The sequence below is a fragment of the Myxine glutinosa genome, chromosome 1 (assembly GCF_964187855.1).
Source record: "Myxine glutinosa chromosome 1, kmMyxGlut1.1, whole genome shotgun sequence".
NCBI lineage: Eukaryota > Metazoa > Chordata > Myxini > Myxiniformes > Myxinidae > Myxine > Myxine glutinosa.
In genome coordinates, this window is record NC_136261.1 from 229,670,293 (window position 1) to 229,690,481 (window position 20,189).

Consider the following 20,189-nt stretch of genomic DNA (forward strand, 5'->3'; position numbering starts at 1 on the left):
TAGATAGATACCGCTCTTCCAGCTTATAACCACAATAAACTAATTCCACTTAATAATTGGCTAGGGTTGAGTTTACCATTCACCACTGTCACATGTACCCAAATGGCATTGCTGAACTGGCTCTGATATTAGGCTACAGTCATTAATAGTTATTTATCCAAAGCATTACTACTTTGTTAATATGGAGAATAACACAAAGTCTCAGTTTAGGTCATGGAATGACTGGGGTGAAAATACAGGAGCAGCGATGTAGTCTAAACTAGTATGAGCAGCGATGTAATCGAAACTAGTATGAGCAGCGATGTAGTCTAAACTAGTATGAGCAGCGATGTAGTCTAAACTAGTATGAGCAGCGATGTAGTCTAAACTAGTATGAGCAGCGATGTAATCCAAAATTAAGTCTGATTCATGAGGTTTTAAGTAATTGTCTGGGTTCTTATGTCCCACATCCATCCATGCGACAGTTCTCATTTTGCTTATACTAACCAGAACAGCGATCCTTACCCTTGGTTCATTTCCAGCCAGGCATCAAGTTGACTTGCTTTTGGTGCTTCTGTGCCAGTCAGCGTCTGGCCTGTCTCAGAATGAATGACTTTCACAGGTAGGTCACTCATCTGGCTGCTCTCATCCAGAGGCTTTGGACAGAGGAACCAAATTTTTTTTTTAAATAGATCAAAATAAACATAAAAATGCAAAAGTTGAATTTTAAAGAATTTTTAGGATTGTTTTGTCAGGATGTCTTACCTCTCCATCTGGTCCCAAAGCTTGTCCAATTCCTTCACCGTTCTCTTCCTGCTTCTAAAGTAAAAGTTTGTATACTGAGATTACCTAGATCTATTATGTCCAAAAACGATCAGAAAAACAAGTTTCAGTATTTGAGTAATAACCTCAAATATATTGTTACGTGGGTGGGGGTAGGTAATGAAATACCTTAGTCGAGATAGAATTGTATCGATTACCATGCTCTGAATGTCGTGTAAGAACATCTTGATGTAAATAAGTCAGCTCCGTGTGTTCGAATTAAGTGTGACGTGTGGCCATATGGAGGGTGGCTCTTGTGCTATGTAGCTTAGGGAGTAAGAATAATCCCCCTGTCCGTCCTACCTCTTGTGACCTTTGTGGTTATAATAAATTGCCTGCGATAAGACAAGGGCTGTCAGGAAACTAACTTAGGCACATTACAACACCGACAAGCCTGACAGAAACCCATCACATTTGCCGATCGGCAAGGGAACCCCGCCCCCGAATGTTCTCGATGGCGTCAAGAAAGGCCGTGAGGCCCCGCCCCGAAAGGAACGATTGGTCATGGCCATGGACTGAAGTGGTGGGGCGAGGGGATTGGTTAGAGTGTGACGTCATCATGGAACATTCGAGCACTGGAACAGCGCTATAGATCTTATCTCACCTTTCATTTTTATTGCCTGCATTATTTTCATTAAACCTTTATTTGTTGAATTTTCAATTTCTTGTGTCTTGAATGTTTATTTGTTCGTGGTTTCGGAAAGCCCTCGCCACGTCCGTCCGTTCAAATATGACCAGGGACCTCCGTTTCCCTCGCGAGATAACACCACCATATTTTCGGCTCATACGCCTCGGAGTTAAAGCTCGGTCGGCCATCCGTCACCCAGAAGTCTTAACCCCAAGGACGCGACAATATGTATACTTGGTCCTCGGTTAACGTCGTGGTTACGTTCTGGAAAACATGACGTTAAGTGTAACGACGTTATATGAATTAATTTATCTCATAAGAATGAATGTATATGGGGGAGGGAGGTTAGGATCTTCACCCACATGAAATGCATCACATTTAAGATCCAGAGGGTTCTCCCCCTTGGTGTGAGGTGAAGGCCTCTGCAGGCTGTTGTGATGACCGTTTTCCTCCCTCCCGAAAAAAGAATCAATGGTTGACTACTTGCTGCTCTGCCTCTTCTCTTCTTTATGAACTAAAATATAAGACCTGTCACTTCGGTGATGGGAATATCAATCTTGTAGAAAGAGATTGATTTAGATAAGCACACGAGAGGAATTTTTGAGGTCATGTGTGTCTTCCCCTCCCCCTCTGTGAAGCACCATGTCGAATCAGTCTGCCACCCCTCACGTATGGAGAATACAATGCAGAAGGGGAAGAGGGAAATTCTACCATTCTTGCTTATGCAATAAATAGATTGTATAGTGTTTTGACTGACAGGTTTTAAGATAAAATAAATAAAAATAAACTTTCACCCTTTAAAAATTGTGTGAAATGTTGAAATATCAGCTGCTTTTTTGTTCGTATCCTTTTCTTACCCGTATTGCAAGTTTCTCACCTGTATTGAGCGACCTGCTTTGTGATACTTTAAAAGGCGGTGCATAATCGGAAAAGCTGTTTGATAGGGTGATATATTACTGTATATATAAAAAGTAGTGAATATAGCCAGCGTTTTCTGAATGTAATCGAGATGTGAAATGTGATTAAATGTGGAGGAAGAGTTTTTGTTTTAATGTGAATACGTATGGTGGTGGCAACAGAAGCTGAGAAAGTTGTATTGGTAGGTTCCGGTTTGGATTTGAGGAGATTGGAAATCATCGTGGGAAGAGGGATATGTGGTTGTGTTTACTTCCTGAGAGTGGTTTCATTTAAATCCGTTAATAAAAAAAAGATTCCTGGGAGAGACCGACCTCCGTGTGGGGATAACCAGCATCGCAAGTTGGTGTTTGCAGTTTCGCCACGTGTGCACATGACTTTCCATGACATTTCTACAACCGACGACGTAATAGCGAGTTGTAGGTAAACAATCACGTCGTTCTGTGAAGCCATGGTATCGAATTAGTATAGACGTTATAACGAAACAACGGTAACCGGAACGACGTTAAGTTGGGACACCCTGGACACTGTCAAAAAGTGAAAAATAAATCTACAGAAAATGAAAATGTTTTCTGTAATATGTGATGATTATAAGTCAATGAATGGCAAAGGAGAAAAGCAACAACGATAAAGTGTCATAAACAGAACAACCTTTTTCTTTTTCTTCTTCTTTTTCTTCTTCTCTTTGAAGGCCTGATGGATCTTATGCTGTCGCACAAGCTCCGTGAGGTTTCCAATGTACTCATCTGTCTGTTGTAGCAAGTACGCCAAGCGCTTATCCTTCTTCTGGTCAATGAGTTTCCGGTAACCCTCTTCATCCTCTGCCTGTCACAAACAGCATGGTGGTAAAGGTGAAGTGAAGGGTGTGAATAAACAATTGAAAGTAAATGTTGGGGTTAAGATGGTGTATAGGTTAAGCAGGGCCATGAAATAAGACCACTAATATAGATACAATTACAAACATGCCATTGAGCATTTAACAGAAATAAAGTAATAAAATGAATATAATCAAATTATTCTTGTATGTCTAATTATCAAAACCCGACAAAACCCAAGCTCAATCGGAATTTTCAATAAAACCATGAAACATAAGGATAAAGAAAACTGACCATGAGACGGCGCATGCGCTCCTTCTCAATGCGTTCATTCTCCTTCTTCTGCTCACGCTCTGTGTTGGCATGGTAAGTGGCAACGGCACGCGTCACCTTCTGCACCTTGGCTGCCACTGCTCGGTGGAATTCCTTGAAGTCCTTGGCATGTTGCAGTATACTGTTGAGGTATTCCTGGCAGGGGAAGTTTTGAGAACAGGGATGAAGGAAGTGAGAAGTGCAGTTTATGAATCGATAATGCAAGACGTCACAAGAGTTGGAAAATGTCCACAGGCCTTGACAAATTAGGCTAACAAATAATGACAAAGTACCAATTGCAGAGGAATTTCACGTAATCAATGTGATCAGGTACAGAATGGTGTGAGCCTCAACAGATTTTTTTTTTGTTTGTTTTTGTATACAAGATCTAGGCTCGTTTAAGAGCGAGCACATCAAACACATATTAGCACATCAAACACAAAAAACATAAACGGACACATAAAACAATAAAGGGAGGGGGAGACAAGATGGAGAGAGAGAGGGAAGCACACAAGCACAACAGTAGAGAACAGGGACATCGGGAGATCTGTTCGAAGGGAGAGGGCTGGGGGAAGGGGGTAGGGGAGGGGGAGGGAAGGGGTACACAGTTCAAAAAAAATTGACACTACAAGGAATTTCAGGAATGAAGTCGGGGATTGAAAGATGTGGATTTGGGGTGTATTAACAGGAGTAGAAAAGATCAAGGTGTTGGATGGGGATCAAGATTAAAATCAAAACCAAGAGATGCCTTAAAGCTTGCTCAAGAGTCGTTTCCCATTTTCTGGCATCCTTAAATAAGTGTCAGCAAGTGCTTCAAACATTCCTTTGAAGTTCTGAATAAAATGGTACATATTCCATTGATTATTGCAAAAAGGACAAATATTTTGTTGTGAGGGGAGAGGACTGCACAAATGACCTTTCTCCTACAGCATCAAGAGCGATGTATATACAAACACATCAACTTGGTGATCTTGTACAAATATCGCTAGTGGGATAAGGAGACGAGGCAACTTTAGTGTACTTTTGCATCAATTATAAGGATATTAGTCAATGTATAATCAACATAGTATGCAGATTTCAAACCTAGGAGTCCATAATCATGAGATTATGTACTCATGTGGGAACACCAAACAGGCTAACCCTGTCAAAGGCATGAACCCAATAATAACAGTATGTGACACCGTATGCCCTTTCATTTCTGATAATGTTACTGGAACAATAGACAATAACCAGAATCCTGTAATAATTTATTACGATTCAAACAAAAGATGATCACATTATCTGGACTTTTTCAACCAAACACCATTTACCAACAAACGAGGCATTCACCATAATTTCTCACATCGTCACCACTGCATCGCATTTTATAAAATACAACTTCTCAAGACAACACAGTATCTCATCACAGATCATGTGACCTCTTATGATGGCAACATGTATGCATGCACCTGTCCACTTCCACCAACCTGATGCTTCTGCTTACGCTTCCTCTCCTGCTCAATCTTCTGTTGTTTTTCTAACTTCTCTGTAATGCGAGCTTCCCGCAACGTCTGCCTCTTGCTGCGCTTATAAGCTTTCGCATTTAGTGCTGTTTCCAAAGTTGTGTCTCGCCGCATGCAAGCCACCACTTCCTGCCGAAGCTAAGAAAGAACAGGCAGGGGCAAGGAACAACATGAACACATTTTTGTACACATACAAGATTTTTATGCCTCTGCCCGCGAAGGTGGCCGGAGGCATTATGTTTTCGGGTTGTCCGTCAGTCCTTCCGTCCGTCCGGGCTAAACCTTGTTTTTCTCAGCAACCACATGTCCGATTGAGACGAAACTTTCAGGGTAGGAGTGACACCGATGCAGAATGTTTTTATCATAATTGTGATGTCATAGGTCACATGGTATGGCAGCCATCTTGGAATAAACGCAAATAATGAAAAAAAAATTCTCGGAAACCGCTGAATGGAAAAATTTCAAACTTGGCACATTTTCAAGTCCTCCCAATGGGGAACAAAAGCATGACAATGATGACATCATAGGTGAAGTGGTATACCAGCAAAAAATGTTTTAATCGAATTCCTTATCCTAAAAATCTGAAATTGCATGCACATGATCTATGACCCATTTGGATTGAAACATTAAATTTATGAGATCATAGGTCACATGGTTTGGCAGCCGTATTGGATTTAACCTAAAACCTTAAAAAAACAACTTCTCCCAAACCACCAAATCGATTGACTCGAAACTTTACGTGTGTCATTGATAAGCATGTCGATTAAAAGATGATCACAATAACATCATTGGTCACATGGTGTGGCAGCCATATTGGCATGAAGGAAAATATTAAATAATTATATCTCTGAAACCGATTACCCTATTTATGTGAAATTTTACAAACTAGGGCATGCCCGTACTATATATATATCTAAAATTATACCCCCCCCCCTCTATTTACATGAAATGGTTTGGTCCATTCGCAAAGCCAAAGCGGACGGCTTGCGAGTACGGTGACAATCCCCCCCCTCTATTTACATGAAATGGTTTGGTCCAAAGCGAACGGCTTGCGAGTACGGTGACAATCCCCCCCCCTCTATTTACATGAAATGGTTTGGTCCAAAGCGAACGGCTTGCGAGTACGGTGACAATCCCCCCCCCTCTATTTACATGAAATGGTTTGGTCCAAAGCGAACGGCTTGCGGAGTTTGGTAAAGAAATCGCCATAGCTCGGTAACTACTTGTCCGATTAATTTAAAACCTTGAAAAGGCACATCCTCGGGTCCCCAGCAATATACCTGGCAAGTTTCAAGTATATCGGACCGGTAGTTGTCGAGAAACAGCGGTCGCATACACACACACAGACACACACACAGACACACAGAGATTACTGGAATTATAGAGAGATGTACATTTTCAGAACCATTGTTGGTTCTGATCTAATATCATCTAACACCATTGTTGCATATCGTTTGAAAATGATGACATCGTAGGTCATGTGGTTTGGCAGCCATCTTGGATAGAAAAACGAACGTTATCCGATCAACACAAAACTTCACAAACTTGATCCCCCACCCATACATATGCAGAGTGTACATTTTAAAGGTCATATGTCACGTGGTGTGGCAGCCATATTAGCTTGAAAGTCGATTTTTTTTTTTTTATCCCTTCTCTGAAACTGCTTCACCGATTGATGTGAAAACCTGTCATGACTTGTGAAAATGTGATACTTGAAAACAGCTGAAGGGATTTAAATCAAACTTGTTTATTTTCAGGACAGAGAACAAGGGCATGTACCCGTTTGATGGACTATGCGGAGGCATATTCGCGACACAGTCGCATTGTTCTAGTTGTTTATCATGTAATTATTGGGCTTTTTTCAGGTAATATATATACACAACTTACTCAAAAGGCACTGCTCCACTCAAAATGCAGTGGGCCATCAAAATCACCATCATCATGGTAAACAGGTGTAAAATAAATAAAACTAAATTTTTATCCTTATTATATATTTTTCAAATCTAACATGTTTATTGCACTTGTTATATAGTACTAGGGCATGCCCGTACTATATATATATCTAAAATTATATCCCCCCCCCTCTATTTACATGAAATGGTTTGGTCCAAAGCGAACGGCTTGCGAGTACGGTGACAATCCCCCCCCTCTATTTACATGAAATGGTTTGGTCCAAAGCGAACGGCTTGCGGAGTTTGGTAAAGAAATCGCCATAGCATGCACAAACGCGCAGGAAAGCGAAAGAATCGCAAATTAGTTTTAATTAGTTTTAAAACATAGTTGAACGCCAACATAGTTTGCCAACGTGAAATAAATGAATACGCTCTCAAATGTGCCGTCCGAGGCAGAGTCTGTTCGGCACGTTCGGCACACGTGATAGCTCGCTGCTCTCTGATTGGTTGAATCGTTTTTTGGACATAGCTCGATAACTACTTGTCCGATTAATATGAAACCTTGAAAAGGCACATCCTCGGGTCCCCAGCAATATACCTGGCAAGTTTCAAGTATATCGGACCCGTGGTTGTCGAGAAACAGCGGTCACAGACATACAAACATACAAACATACACACAGAGATTACTGGAATTATAGATAGATGTATGTATGTATGTATGTTTATTCTTGTCAACCAATTAACCTTTGTTGACGTTCTAACACATTTCTTTCAGATGTTGTTTAGTGTAGAGTAAGTTGTAGGCTAAGTTAGGGGTGTTGGCTTGTCAGCCATGAACCTAACCCCCTTTTCCCATCGGCCCTTCGCTTCACCATCCATGGATTCACCTTCCATGGCACTTTCTAGGAACGTAACACCCCGTGAATGGTGAAGTTTTACTATACTTCAAAAAAACTGGACTGAGCAATGAAACACTACTTATAAAAAGGTAATGCTGCCAACAACCGATCAACTGAATTTGTAGACTGTCATCAAGAATCTCCCGTGGCTTGTGCTGCTAGCCCATCAGTATTGTGAAGTGAAACTTATTGAACGGCAACAAACCTATCTGTCATAGCCACATCATTCAAGAAGCTTCTGACCAAGCATTCCGGATACAAGTGTCTTCTTACATTCGTTCCAATACATACCTAGAGCTCTTGTATATAGCACTATTTGGGCTGTAACATATCATGTAGAGAAAAGCTTGCCTTGTTTGGGATCATTCAGCCATTGACATTTAACAAGAAATCTTAGGCAAGAAGCTTCAAAACTAAATGCAATAAATGTAACATTTCATTCTCTATCGAAGAAAGAAAACAAAGAACAATGAACGAAAGGCCAAGACAACATCGTCTGCATATGAAAGCACATTCGATACATTCATTGTGATAACACGGTAATATTGGTTGAAATTTACGAAAGTTGGAAATTGCTGAAATGACATTACCTGTCGCTGGAAGTTCAACAATTGCAGAGCCTTGAGCTCAATGGTTGCTTTGGTTCGCAGGTCTCCAGGAAGTGAACCTGGCAAACCTTCCAGCTCCTGAATGCGATGCACGATACGTGCTTGCAGTCTACAAATAAGCGAAAAGATAAGGGTGATTGTTGAATAGCACAAGCTGTAGGTAGCTATTTTCGCTCGTAGAAATGGAAAGTTTTCAACTAGACATTCAAAGATGAGAAAATGTGAGCCACTTCAGCACCATACACTCACCGGTACTCCCTTTCCTGCAACACTTCTACAGGGTCCAAGCCTTGTGGCTTTCCAACAGGAGCGATCTTACTTTCCCGAAGCTGTAACGGAATACTGGGGACGGCCTGTCCATGTCCACCCGCCTGTCCAGGTCCAACAGGCCCTGTTTGCACTCCAGGTCCTTGCCCACCGCCAGGTAACTGTTGATTCCCCATGACTGGGCCTGAAAGAGGTGTGGCTTGCCCTGCCTGAGGCATGGAGGCTGGGCCTGGCACCGAATTAGGAACTGGTATAGGTGGCGCAGAAGACTGCGGTACTGGGGATGGGCGACCAGCAGTTGGGTGTCGCTGTGGAGCACTGCTGGACACTACAGAGCTGAGTGAAGGACCTAAAGCATAGAAGGTAGTCAAATGTAAAGACCACAGCTCAAGCAAACAAATCCTGCATGTATATTGTGTACCATTTTTATAGATCTGATACACCATCCTTACCTTCTGGCCATGGCTTTGCTCCCACTGCTCCTATATGACCTTGCATTCCTCCTCCTATACTAGGCATTACCATCCCTACAATGGAGACAATTTTGGCACAGGAGCATTAGCCACAAGGGGAAGTACGAGTTTAGAAAGGGGGGGATATTAGCAATTTAAGGCATTAGCCTTAAAGGAGGGGATGAGTTTAGTAATGTTTTTTTTTTTTTTTTAAACATATTAGATACACAGGTACCACCCTCCCCTCCCCCCCCCCCCTCCCCCTTACCCCGAACCACACACACACACAGAAGTGATTGCAAAACCTCGTCACAACTCTATCAAATTCCTGATTGACTAAATAAACATAAGGATACATTTGCAAAAGCTAGCAAGCGCAACATGGTCCGAGTGGTATCAACATGTACACCTGCAGTAATTCACTCCAGGTGAGTTTGTATTTAACATGATTGTTCCCGTTCTCCTCACAATTCTCATTTCAGTCCTTTCACCACAGCTCGCACAACCATGCTTTTATTTCTCAGTTCATCCTCTGATGTTGATCTGTTCAGCAAACTCCGAGCTGTCTTCTCTTGCATTTGGCATACATATGAAGGTGAACGTTGAAGAGGTTTTCCACCATTTTGGTCTCACGTCATGGCATGTAGGAAGAACGCCATCCTTTATGAGAGTATCTGCCTGCTTCACAAGTCGTGTGTTCAGGTTTGTGCCAATTTGATGGGTTTATCGGCACATACAGATGACCTTACACTTTGGATCACGACTTCTATTAAATTCATTGCAGAAGAGATTGCCCATTATAAGATTGTACTGTCTGAGGATGTCACGTGGTACAACTCCTGATTCTACTTGGAATGAATGTAATCGTTAATTTCAGCACAAAATTAGCGAACTGTGTGGTCGGCAAAAAATGTCAAAACAAGTAAGTAAATACCATACTTTAAATGGTAATTAATCCGCTATGAGAGAAAGATAATCTTTTACATATTGTGGCGTACAAGAAAGCCCACTGGCGTGGTGACATCATTCCGCGCACCAAGTGGGCGGCGGCCACGCCCGAGGGGTAGGCGTGGCCTCAGGTTATACACCGGGCGCGCAGCCTGGAGCGCGCCAGTGCTACAGTGACCTCTTTGGAATAAAGAACTATAAATTTACCGCGTTGTCCGCTTCCTCCTTGGTAGCAAGTCGCGCGCATAGCACCGCGTGCTTCATTGGTGACCTCCGACATTCGAGTCAGCCGTCGCTGACTACCCGAAACTGCCACAACAATGGCTACCAACACGGTCTGCATCAAGCTCCCCGAATTCTGGGAGTCACAAGCCGAAGTTTGGTTCCTGCAGGCGGAAGCCCAGTTCCGACTTCGAGGCATCACGGTGGACGAGACCATGTACTGCCACGTGGTCGCCGCCCTCGGGCCCGGCACGGCCACCCGCGTCGTATCGGTCCTAAGGGATCCACCTGCCGACGGCAAGTACGAGGCGGTCAAGCGTCTCCTCCTCGCCACGTTCGGCCTTACGGTGGACGCACGGGCCGATCGCCTCTTGGACCTCCCCGAGATCGGGGACACGCGACCGTCGGTCCGTATGGACCATATGCTGGCGCACATGGGCGACGAAACCCCGAACGCTCTATTCGGGCGCTGTTTCGACGCCAGCTGCCAGCACGAGTCCGCCTCGCTTTGGCTGGTTCCGCGTTAACGGAACCCCGTGCGCTCGCTGCTGAGGCCGACAAATACTACGCGGCTTTGGACGCGCAGGCGAGTCTTTACGCGGTTGCCGCTCTCGAGGCTCCCGAGGCTTTCCCCGATGCACCGCACCTCGTGTCCGCCGTCACGCCCCACCCACCACCACCGCCGCGAAGAAAACCACGGCCTCCGACGCCGCAGCTGCCCGCCTGGTGTTTCTTCCACGCCAAGTTCGGCCACGAGGCTCGGCAGTGTCGCCCGCCGTGCTCATTCGGCAGGTCGGGAAACGGGCGAGCCGGCGCTCGGTGGCAACGGTGAGCGTCGGCAATTCAAACAGCCTTTTGTACATAACGGACACCTTGTCCGGGCGCCGTTACCTGTGCGATACGGGAGCGCAGGTGAGTGTCGTTCCTGCCGGTACGTCCGACAAGCACACCGCGGGCCGAGGTGCCACGCTGCTTGCGGCCAATGGTATGTCTATACGCACGTACGGAAAACGCTGTCTCTCCCTGCGGTTCGGAGGTCAGGTTTTCCGTTGGTCGTTCGTTACGGCCGACGTGCCTATGGCACTGCTCGGCGCGGACTTCTTATGTGCTAATGGATTACTGGTCGATGTAAAGCGCAGAAGGCTTGTCCAGGCTGAGACGTTCAGCTCGCTCGCGTGTGCGCTGCCCGCCTTGTTGAGCAGCTCACAGAGTGGCTCACCGAGCGGCTTGCTGAGCGGTTCCGTTCCGGCCAGGTTCATCTGTACGCTGCCGGCAGCGGACGAATTCGCCCGCCTCCTCGCGGGTTTCCCGGCCCTCACGCGGCCCACCTTCTCGGTGGGGACCGTCAAGCACGGGGTGGAACATCACATCCCCACCGCCAGGCCACCGGTCTACGCCCGGGCACGCCGCCTCGAGCCGACGAAGCTCGCCGTAGCTAAAGCGGAGTTTGCTACGCTGGAGCGGCTCGGCATCGTGCGGCGCTCCGAGAGCGCGTGGGCGTCCCCGCTCCACATCGTGCCAAAGCCCGGCGGGGGATGGCGACCGTGCGGGGACTACCGGCGCCTCAACGACGCCACCACCCCAGACCGCTACCCTGTCCCCCACATCCAGGACCTCTCCGCCCGGTTGGCGGGGATGATCCTTCTTTTCAAAGGTGGACCTCGTACGCGGCTACCATCAGGTCCCTGTCAGGCCGGAGGACATCCCGAAGACGGCTGTCATCACGCCGTTCGGGCTTTTCGAATTTCTTCGGATGCCCTTCGGTTTGAAAAATGCGGCTCAGGCGTTCCAGCGCCTCATGGACAGCGTCTTGCGCGGCTTGGATTTTTTGTACGTCTACCTGGACGACATCCTCGTCGCCAGCGCGTCCCGCGAAGAGCACCTTCGTCACCTCCGCACGCTCTTCGAACGTCTGGGCCAGCACGGCCTGATCGTGAACCCCGCCAAGTGCCGGTTCGGTGTCGCTGAAATCGACTTTTTGGGGCACCGCGTCACCAGGCACGGGGCCGTCCCCCTACCGGCCAAGGTGGAGGCGGTGAAGGGGTTTCCGCGCCCCCGCACGATCAAGGGGCTCCAGGAGTTCCTGGGCATGGTAAACTTTTACCATCGGTTCCTGCCCCGCATCGCCCAGCTCCTGCGCCCCTTACACGAGGCCCTTCGAGGGAAGCCGGGCAAAGGTGACGTTACCTGGACCGAGCAGATGGACGCGGCGTTCTCGGGCGCTAAGCTCGCCTTGGCCAACGCCACCATGCTCGCGCACCCAGCGCCCGATGCACCGATCGCCCTCACCACCGACGCCTCGGACTATGCGGTGGGCGCGGTGCACGAGCAATGGGTGCGTGGTGCTTGGCAACTGCTGGCGTTCTTCAGCCGGCAGCTTCGCCCGCCCGAACGCCGTTACAGTACCTTCGACCGCGAGTTGCTTGGGCTTCACCTGGCGGTCAGGCACTTCCGCCATCTGCTCGAGGGCCGTGCGTTCATGACCTTCGTCGACCACAAGCCGCTGGTTTTCGCGATGGGCAAGGTCGCCGAGCCGTGGTCGGCCCGGCAACAGCGTCACCTCGCGGCCGTGTCCGAGTACACGACGGACATCCGACACGTCGCGGGAAAGGACAACCCAGTGGCCGACTGCCTTTCCCGGGCCGTCGCCCACGCAGTCCACCTTGGCATCGACTATGCCCGGATGGCGGCGGACCAGGCCGCCGACCCCGGGGTCCAAGCCCTGCGGACCGCTGTCACGGGCCTCCACGTCACCGAGGTGCCCTTCGACGGCGCGGGCACGGCCCTCGTTTGTGACGACTCCCTCGGGCGGCCTCGCCCCATCGTGCCCGCAGGCTGGCAGCGCCAGGTTTTTGACGCCATCCATGGCCTGTCCCACCCGGGCACGAAGGCCTCCCAGAGGTTGGTCGCCGACAAGTTTGTCTGGCATGGCCTCCGGAAGGCCGTCCGCGGCTGGACCAGGACGTGCCTCGCGTGCCAGCGCGCGAAGGTGCACCGGCACACCCAGGCCCCCTTGGCCCCGTTTACGGTGCCGGAACGTCGGTTCGACCACGTGCACGTGGACCTAGTGGGACCTCAGCCCCCCTCGCGGGGTTTCACCCATGTCCTTACCATGGTGGACCGCACCACCCGGTGGCCGGAGGCCGTGCCTTTGGCGGCGACGACGGCGGCAGACGTCGCGCAGGCGTTCATCACCACCTGGGTCGCCCGGTTCGGCGCCCCCTCGGACATCTCGTCCGACCGCGGCCCCCAGTTCACCTCGGAGCTCTGGGCCGCGGTCGCGCGGGGGCTCGGGGTCCAGCTGCACCGAACCACGGCCTACCACCCCCAGGCCAACGGCCTGTGCGAGCGATTCCACCGCTCGTTGAAGGTCGCGCTCCGGGCCACCCTCCGCGACGGTGGCTGGGTCGACAGGCTCCCCTGGGTCCTGCTGGGCCTCCGGACGGCGCCCAAGGAGGACCTGCGCGCATCCGCGGCGGAGTTGGTCTTTGGCCAACCACTGCGGGTGCCGGGCGAGTTCCTCCCCGACCCCACGGTACCTTGGTCCGCGGCGCAGGAGCGTTCTGCGCTGCAGGAGACCGCCCGGAGGTTCGCCCCGGTGCCGACGGCGCACCACGGCACGGGTACCCTCCTACACACGTCGCCCCGGAGCTTCGCACCGCGGAGTGCGTCTTCGTCCGGCACGACGCCCACCGGACACCACTGCGGCCCCCTTACGACGGGCCTTTCCGCGTGCTGGAGACTGGGGTGAAACATTTCACCCTGGACATCGGCGGCACTCCTGACCGGGTCTCCATAGACCGCCTCAAGCCGGCCCACCTCGACGTGGACCACCCACCGCCGGTGGCTCGGCCCCCGCGTCGGGGCCGCCCCCCTGTGGGCGGACCCCCGGCACCGCCCAGCACCGCAGGCACGCCGCCCCCCGGTCCGGCACCCATCCCGGGTACAGCCGGGGGCATCCCACCTGGCATCCCTGCACCCCGGACGCCGCCGGTCGCCAGAGGGCACTTCGGCCGGGTCATCCGTTTGCCCCGCAAACTGGCCCTCCAGGTGCGCGGGAATTCTGGGGGGGCACGTGTGGCGTACACAAAAGCCCACTGGCGTGGTGATATCATTCTGCGCACCAAGTGGGTGGCGGCCATGCCCGAGGGGTAGGCGTGGCCTCAGGATACACCGGGCGCGCAGCCCGGAGCGCGCCAGTGCTACAGTGACCTCTTTGGAATAAAGAACTATAAACTTACCGCGTTGTCCGCTTCCTCCTTGGTAGCAAGTCGCGCACGTAGCACCGCGTGCTTCAATATTCCCTTTCTCTCGACATGGCGGATCATTTACCATTTAAATTATTTACTTCTCATTTGTTATGATTATACTTGTATAACGATGTTACAATGATTATAATGTATTGAAGAGATGTAAATATGACTTAGAGTCCACACATATACATACAATTTAGCGTTTCACTTGATGAAGATGGGTAACAAGATGGTGCCTTGTGATCATGTGATCACATCTCCTCCAATCAGGATCGTTTTTGCTGAAACCGAGTTTGCTGAAATCTAGCATTCTATGGCTACGGCTATGCTCCCGTTCCCTCCTCCTCTCCGCACCCCACCATATCATCCTACTCCAGGCTGCTCTAGTGGGTTATTGTGGTTTTGTTGTCTTGTTTCCCCAGTGGTAAATGTAAACTTGCTCTTCCATGACACACGCCCTGGTAGAACCTCCCCCCACCCCCCATCCTTAAGGACAGGTCAATTCCCCCCACTTCAGTGATGTCCAAGGCACATTTCAATATGAGATGTAATACTGGCTTTGTCACAAGCGGGTCTGTAATTTCTGTTTTCTGTCATCTACAGTCACGTGAAAAAGTAAGTACACCCCACGTTAATTTTTTACTTTTTCAACATATTTCAACATACAGCTATTTGATCTTCATTTCAACAATATTGATAGATAAAGGTGATACAATATAACAAATGTCATGAAACATTTACATTTTGTAGTCCATTGTATAATTTAAATAAACATAAATGCAAATTTCACATGTGGAAAAAGTAAGTACACCCTGGGCTCTAATAGGTGGTATTGCACCCTTTGGCAGAAACAACCTCAAGTAGGCGTTTCTTATAACTGTCTACCAGTCTCTGACATCGACTGGGAGAAATTTTTGCCCACTCCTCCATGCAGAATTCTTTCAGCTGTGCGATGTTTGAGGGTTTTCTTGCATGCACAGCTCGTTTCAAATCCCCCCACAACATCTCGATGGGATTTAGATCCGGGCTTTGACTTGGCCGTTCCAGAACCCTCCATTTCTTTCTTTTCAGCCATTCCTTGGTGGATTTACTGGTATGTTTAGGGTCATTGTCATGTTGCAAGGTATACCTTCGGTTGAGCTTCAACTTTCTGACAGATGGCCTCAGATTATCCTCAAGCACCCTCTGGTACAATGAAGAATTCATCGTGGATTCTATGATGGTGAGCTGCCCAGGCCCTGATGCAGCAAAGCTGCCCCAAACCATAATATTTCCACCACCATGCTTTACAGTTAGGTATCATGTTTTTGTGGTCAAATGCTGTCTTTGGTTTTCGCCAAACATGTCTTCTGGTACTGTAGCCAAATAGCTCTACCTTTGACTCATCTGTCCAGAGCACATTGTTCCAGAAGTGCTGGTCTTTGCCTCGGTTTTCATTGGCAAACGTTAGTCTTGCCCTGATGTTCTTTCTGGACAGCAAAGGTTTCCTCCTGGCACACCTCCCATGTCGATCAAATTTGTGCAGCCTCTTTCTTATGGTAGACTCGTGCACTTTGACATCAACAGTGGCAAGAGCTACCTGTAGGTCCCGTGATGACATTCTGGGGTTCTTAGAGACTTCTTTCAGCATCTTGCGGTCTGCTCTCGGGCTGAACTTGCTGGGGTGGCCTGGCCTGAACAAGTTGGCAGTTGTTTGGAATCTTCTCCACTTGTAGATGATCTTCCGGACAGTCGAATGATTGATTTCAAATTGTTTGGAGATCTTTTTAAATCCCTTCCCAGACTCGAAGGCATCTATAACCTTCTTTCTGAAGGCCTCAGAGAGCTCTTTTGATCTAGGCATGGTGACGCCACACACTTCAACAACAAAGAGCAAACCAAACGAAATGTCTGAGGTTTAAATAAGACAGGTTCCTCCAAGATCCTCTCTAACGATGTTCTAATCATTTGCACCTGAGCTGGTGCACCTGATTCTAATTTTAGGTATTTGAAGGAGTGATAAATGTAGGGTGTACTTACTTTTTCCAGATGCAAAATTTGCATTTATGTTTATTTAAATTATACAATGGACAACAAAATGTAAATGTTTCATGATATTTGTTATATTATATCACCTTTATCTATCAATATTGTTGAAATGAAGATCAAATAGCTGTATGTTGAAATATGTTGAAAAGTCAAAACTTTACATGGGGTGTACTTACTTTTTCACGTGACTGTATTCTCTAACATTGCACGCATTCCACCCCAGCAACCCCAGGATGCACGCATTCTTCCAGCAACCCTTACCCAACCTAACCCTCCTCCATTCCAGGTTAAACTTCCAAAGTCCAGGCTCACTGCACACCTCAACTACTTTATTGGTCACTTCACCTACCTATGAAAAAATCCTCCAGAGGCTGTGCTGTCTCAATCTTCGCTCCAGAGCTTCAAGCAAACAGTACACTTGCATGTCATGTCAACCCCCATCCCACCTTTATAACCCTCATTAACCCTTCCTAACCCAACCCTCTTACTTTCCCGATTCCTGTGTTTCTCCTCTCCCTCCTACTTGTTATTTCCTTTCCAGTTGTGCCCAATTGTTGTCTCGTTTCCCCACTGTAAATGTAAACTTGCTCTTCCATGAGACGCGCTCTGGTAGAACCTCCCCCCACCCCCTATCCTTACGGACAGATAAATTCCCCCCACTTCAGTGATGTCCAAGGCACATTTCAATATGAGTTGTAATACCGGCTTCCACCAGGTGGTGTTATACGATACGTATTTACATAGAATTGGAGTCCTCTTCCCACCCCAAGTCCCGGGGGCTTTGATTTTTTAAATAATAGTCAGGTTCACTATGTCAATAAATTATATTTCGTTCAAAATCATGGTAGATTAGCAAACCTATACATTTTTGGAAAGGTTATAGCATAAGGAAACTAAAAATCAATGTTTACATTTGGAGAGATACCTGTATGGCGGCCATTTTGGATTTTCAAAATGGCCACTGTAAAATACATATTTTGTTCTATTTCTGCCTCTAATTACCCTAAAAACTTTTTAAAATATACTAAACCTATATTTTCAGGGACAAGGAATCCAATGAAAGTATCAAATTAGTGCTATGGGGAATGGTAAGACACGAATCAAAGGTTTTGAATTGCAAAATACTGTCTTTATATTCGTGATAAGTTGCATAATCAAATACATGTTATCATTTTGTACAGGCAGTTAATAACATCAAAATGTGTCACAATAATTCATATCACCAAACATACACAGGCAGTCAGCAAAATCATATATACACATGCAGTCAGTATAACTTCACATCTACACAGGCAGTCAATGGCATCAAACATACACGATTACAGAATATGCCATTTAGAGTTCGTCATCACTGTCCTGTGTGTCATATCCGACAAAATAGTCCGCATCGTGTTCACAGTCCGTTCCACACAAGCAAAGGTCGGTCAAATTGATTGGCAAATCGAATTGGTCGAATGGTCGATCGAATCGAATTCGATGAATCGAATCGAATCGAATCGATCGAATTGGTCGAATGGTCGATCAAAGCGATTGGTCGAATGGTCGAATGGGTCGAATGGAATTGGTCGATTGGTCGAATTGGTCGAATTGGTCGAATCGAATTGGTCGGAATTGGCAAATGTAAACATTGATTTTCAGATTTTCCATGTAATAACGTTTCCAAAAATGTATAGGTTTGCTAATCTACCATGATTTTGAACGAAAAAACATAGTGAACCTGACTATAAGTGCCTCAAGCCAACACGACAAGTACAATCACAAGTTTTAACGCATTCTGTCCAGCGGTTCATGGATGCAGAGAAGTAAAGCAAACACACAACCAATGTGATATAGTATGATAATTCCCTTATTTCTATGTTTATAGTTTCATAATTGGGGTATTTTATGACTTGTAATATCCCCCACGCAAGGAGCAGCACTATACGATACACATTTACGCAGATAATTCGCATTCATAAAAATTAAAAAAAAACACCTTTAGAGGCCATTTTTCCCCGCAAGCGGGGGTTGGCCTTTTTCGGGAATTGAGGTTGTTGTTGTTTTTCGGTCCCCTTTTTGAAGCAATGTTTTACGGCCGGATGCCCTTCCTGACGCCAACCCTTTTTGCCGCCTTTAACGACAAGCAGGGAATTACCAGTGAACTGGTACTCAATTAGCCGACCTCGGAAGGATGACAGGCTGAGTCAACCCCCTGGCGTTAATTCAGCGATTGACCGGGATTCGAACCCAGGATCCTAGGATCCTAAGCCGGCACCCTAGCCGCTAGCCCAACACCAGGGACTCATTCGCATTCACTCATTCGCAACACTCATAATTCGCATTCATAGTTAAACAAAAATACAAACAATCAGATACTTCTCACTTTTCAAATTATAGATAGTAGGATTATTATTAAGTCATCTCATCTCGAAGAGATTAACTTATAAAATGGGTCATGATGTCCGGATGTCTGTCCATCCATCCGTCTGGTCATCCATTAACTTTTTGCTGTTTTTGCTACTCTCCCTTATCACCCAGCTGTTTGTTCTGAAACTTGACACACGAATACAAGAAAGTAGCCCGCACAATCACTCAAGCTTCGATTTTGGATTTATGGGGGTGCATGGGGAGGGGAAGGGGGATTACCCCCCAAACTTTGGATCCATACTCGTCTCTTATTTACCAACCAATTGCTCTGAAACCCAATACAGCCCTTCTACGCAATGGTCCACAGGATCGCTCACAGTCTTAGATTCTTCAATTTCGTATCATGGGCCTCCTACTGGATCATGGGGGCTCCCAGCCCCAAAATCAGCAGATGTCTGAACTACAACCTCGAGAGATGACCGTCAGTCCACTTGAGATTACCAGCATCATGGCCAATTTTTTTTTTTAATTATCATCATTATACTTAATTATTGTCGCGCGAACCCTTCAGGTTAATACCAGGGCTCGCGGATGACCAAACGGCTTTAAATTGAGGCGACGATCAAATACGGATTTTGCTATAAAAGCACGGGAGAAAGAATGAAGAGGAAGAAGCGGAAGAGCTTACAGATGAACCGACGGCAGCTCCGATCCTGCAGGGGGATTAACTCAAACGAACACAAGATTTTGAAGGGAAAATAAATTAATAGAAGGATTATTTTACAATGAATAGCGGGACAGGAAAATAGGCGCCGGTAATAAAATGTCCTAAATCGGGATCCTGCACACCGACTTCCAAATACGAGACAAGGGAATGAATGAAGGAAAAATAAAACCGTTATGTATTTGTGTAATGTGGTGCATCCTTATCTGTCTGTAGTGGTGGATTCGTTGACCAACGCGGCTCCGTTCGTCCCCGCTCGTGCGCCACCAGGCCTCGAGCGACCCGCTGGCCCCAGCCTCGTCTGTTCAGCGGCACGCCTCGCTCCAAGCTCCAAGCACCAAGCACCACACCAACGTAGGGCTAGAGATCTCCACGCGAAGCCGATCTCCAACACGAGGCCGATCTCCAACACGAGGCACAAAGAGAGACAGGAACGGAGAGAGCACGAGAGGAAGGAAGGAAACGAATCAGCCCAGGCCAGCAGAGAAGAGAGCGCAATGCTGGCGAGTCGGCAGTTTTACTGCTCGCCCTGTGACGTCAGGCCTTTCTTTCTCCAACCAGCACTGCGACCCTCGTC

General features: G+C 47.5%; 1 protein-coding gene across 8 annotated transcripts in view; it reads right to left on the minus strand.

Annotated features, from left to right (window-relative positions):
• SMARCA4 (SWI/SNF related BAF chromatin remodeling complex subunit ATPase 4) overlaps window positions 1-20,189 on the minus strand; it is a 172,499-nt gene that overhangs the window by 94,666 nt on the left and 57,644 nt on the right. For all 8 annotated transcript variants that reach the window (XM_078784783.1, XM_078784751.1, XM_078784772.1 and 5 more), the window contains 8 exons: window positions 9,092-9,166; window positions 8,622-8,988; window positions 8,355-8,481; window positions 4,938-5,111; window positions 3,454-3,627; window positions 2,996-3,169; window positions 745-798; window positions 505-635 (listed from right to left, as the gene is read on the minus strand). In XM_078784783.1, coding sequence (XP_078640909.1) covers window positions 505-635; window positions 745-798; window positions 2,996-3,169; window positions 3,454-3,627; window positions 4,938-5,111; window positions 8,355-8,481; window positions 8,622-8,988; window positions 9,092-9,166 — 1,276 coding nt within the window. The remainder of the gene's footprint in view (window positions 1-504; window positions 636-744; window positions 799-2,995; window positions 3,170-3,453; window positions 3,628-4,937; window positions 5,112-8,354; window positions 8,482-8,621; window positions 8,989-9,091; window positions 9,167-20,189) is intronic.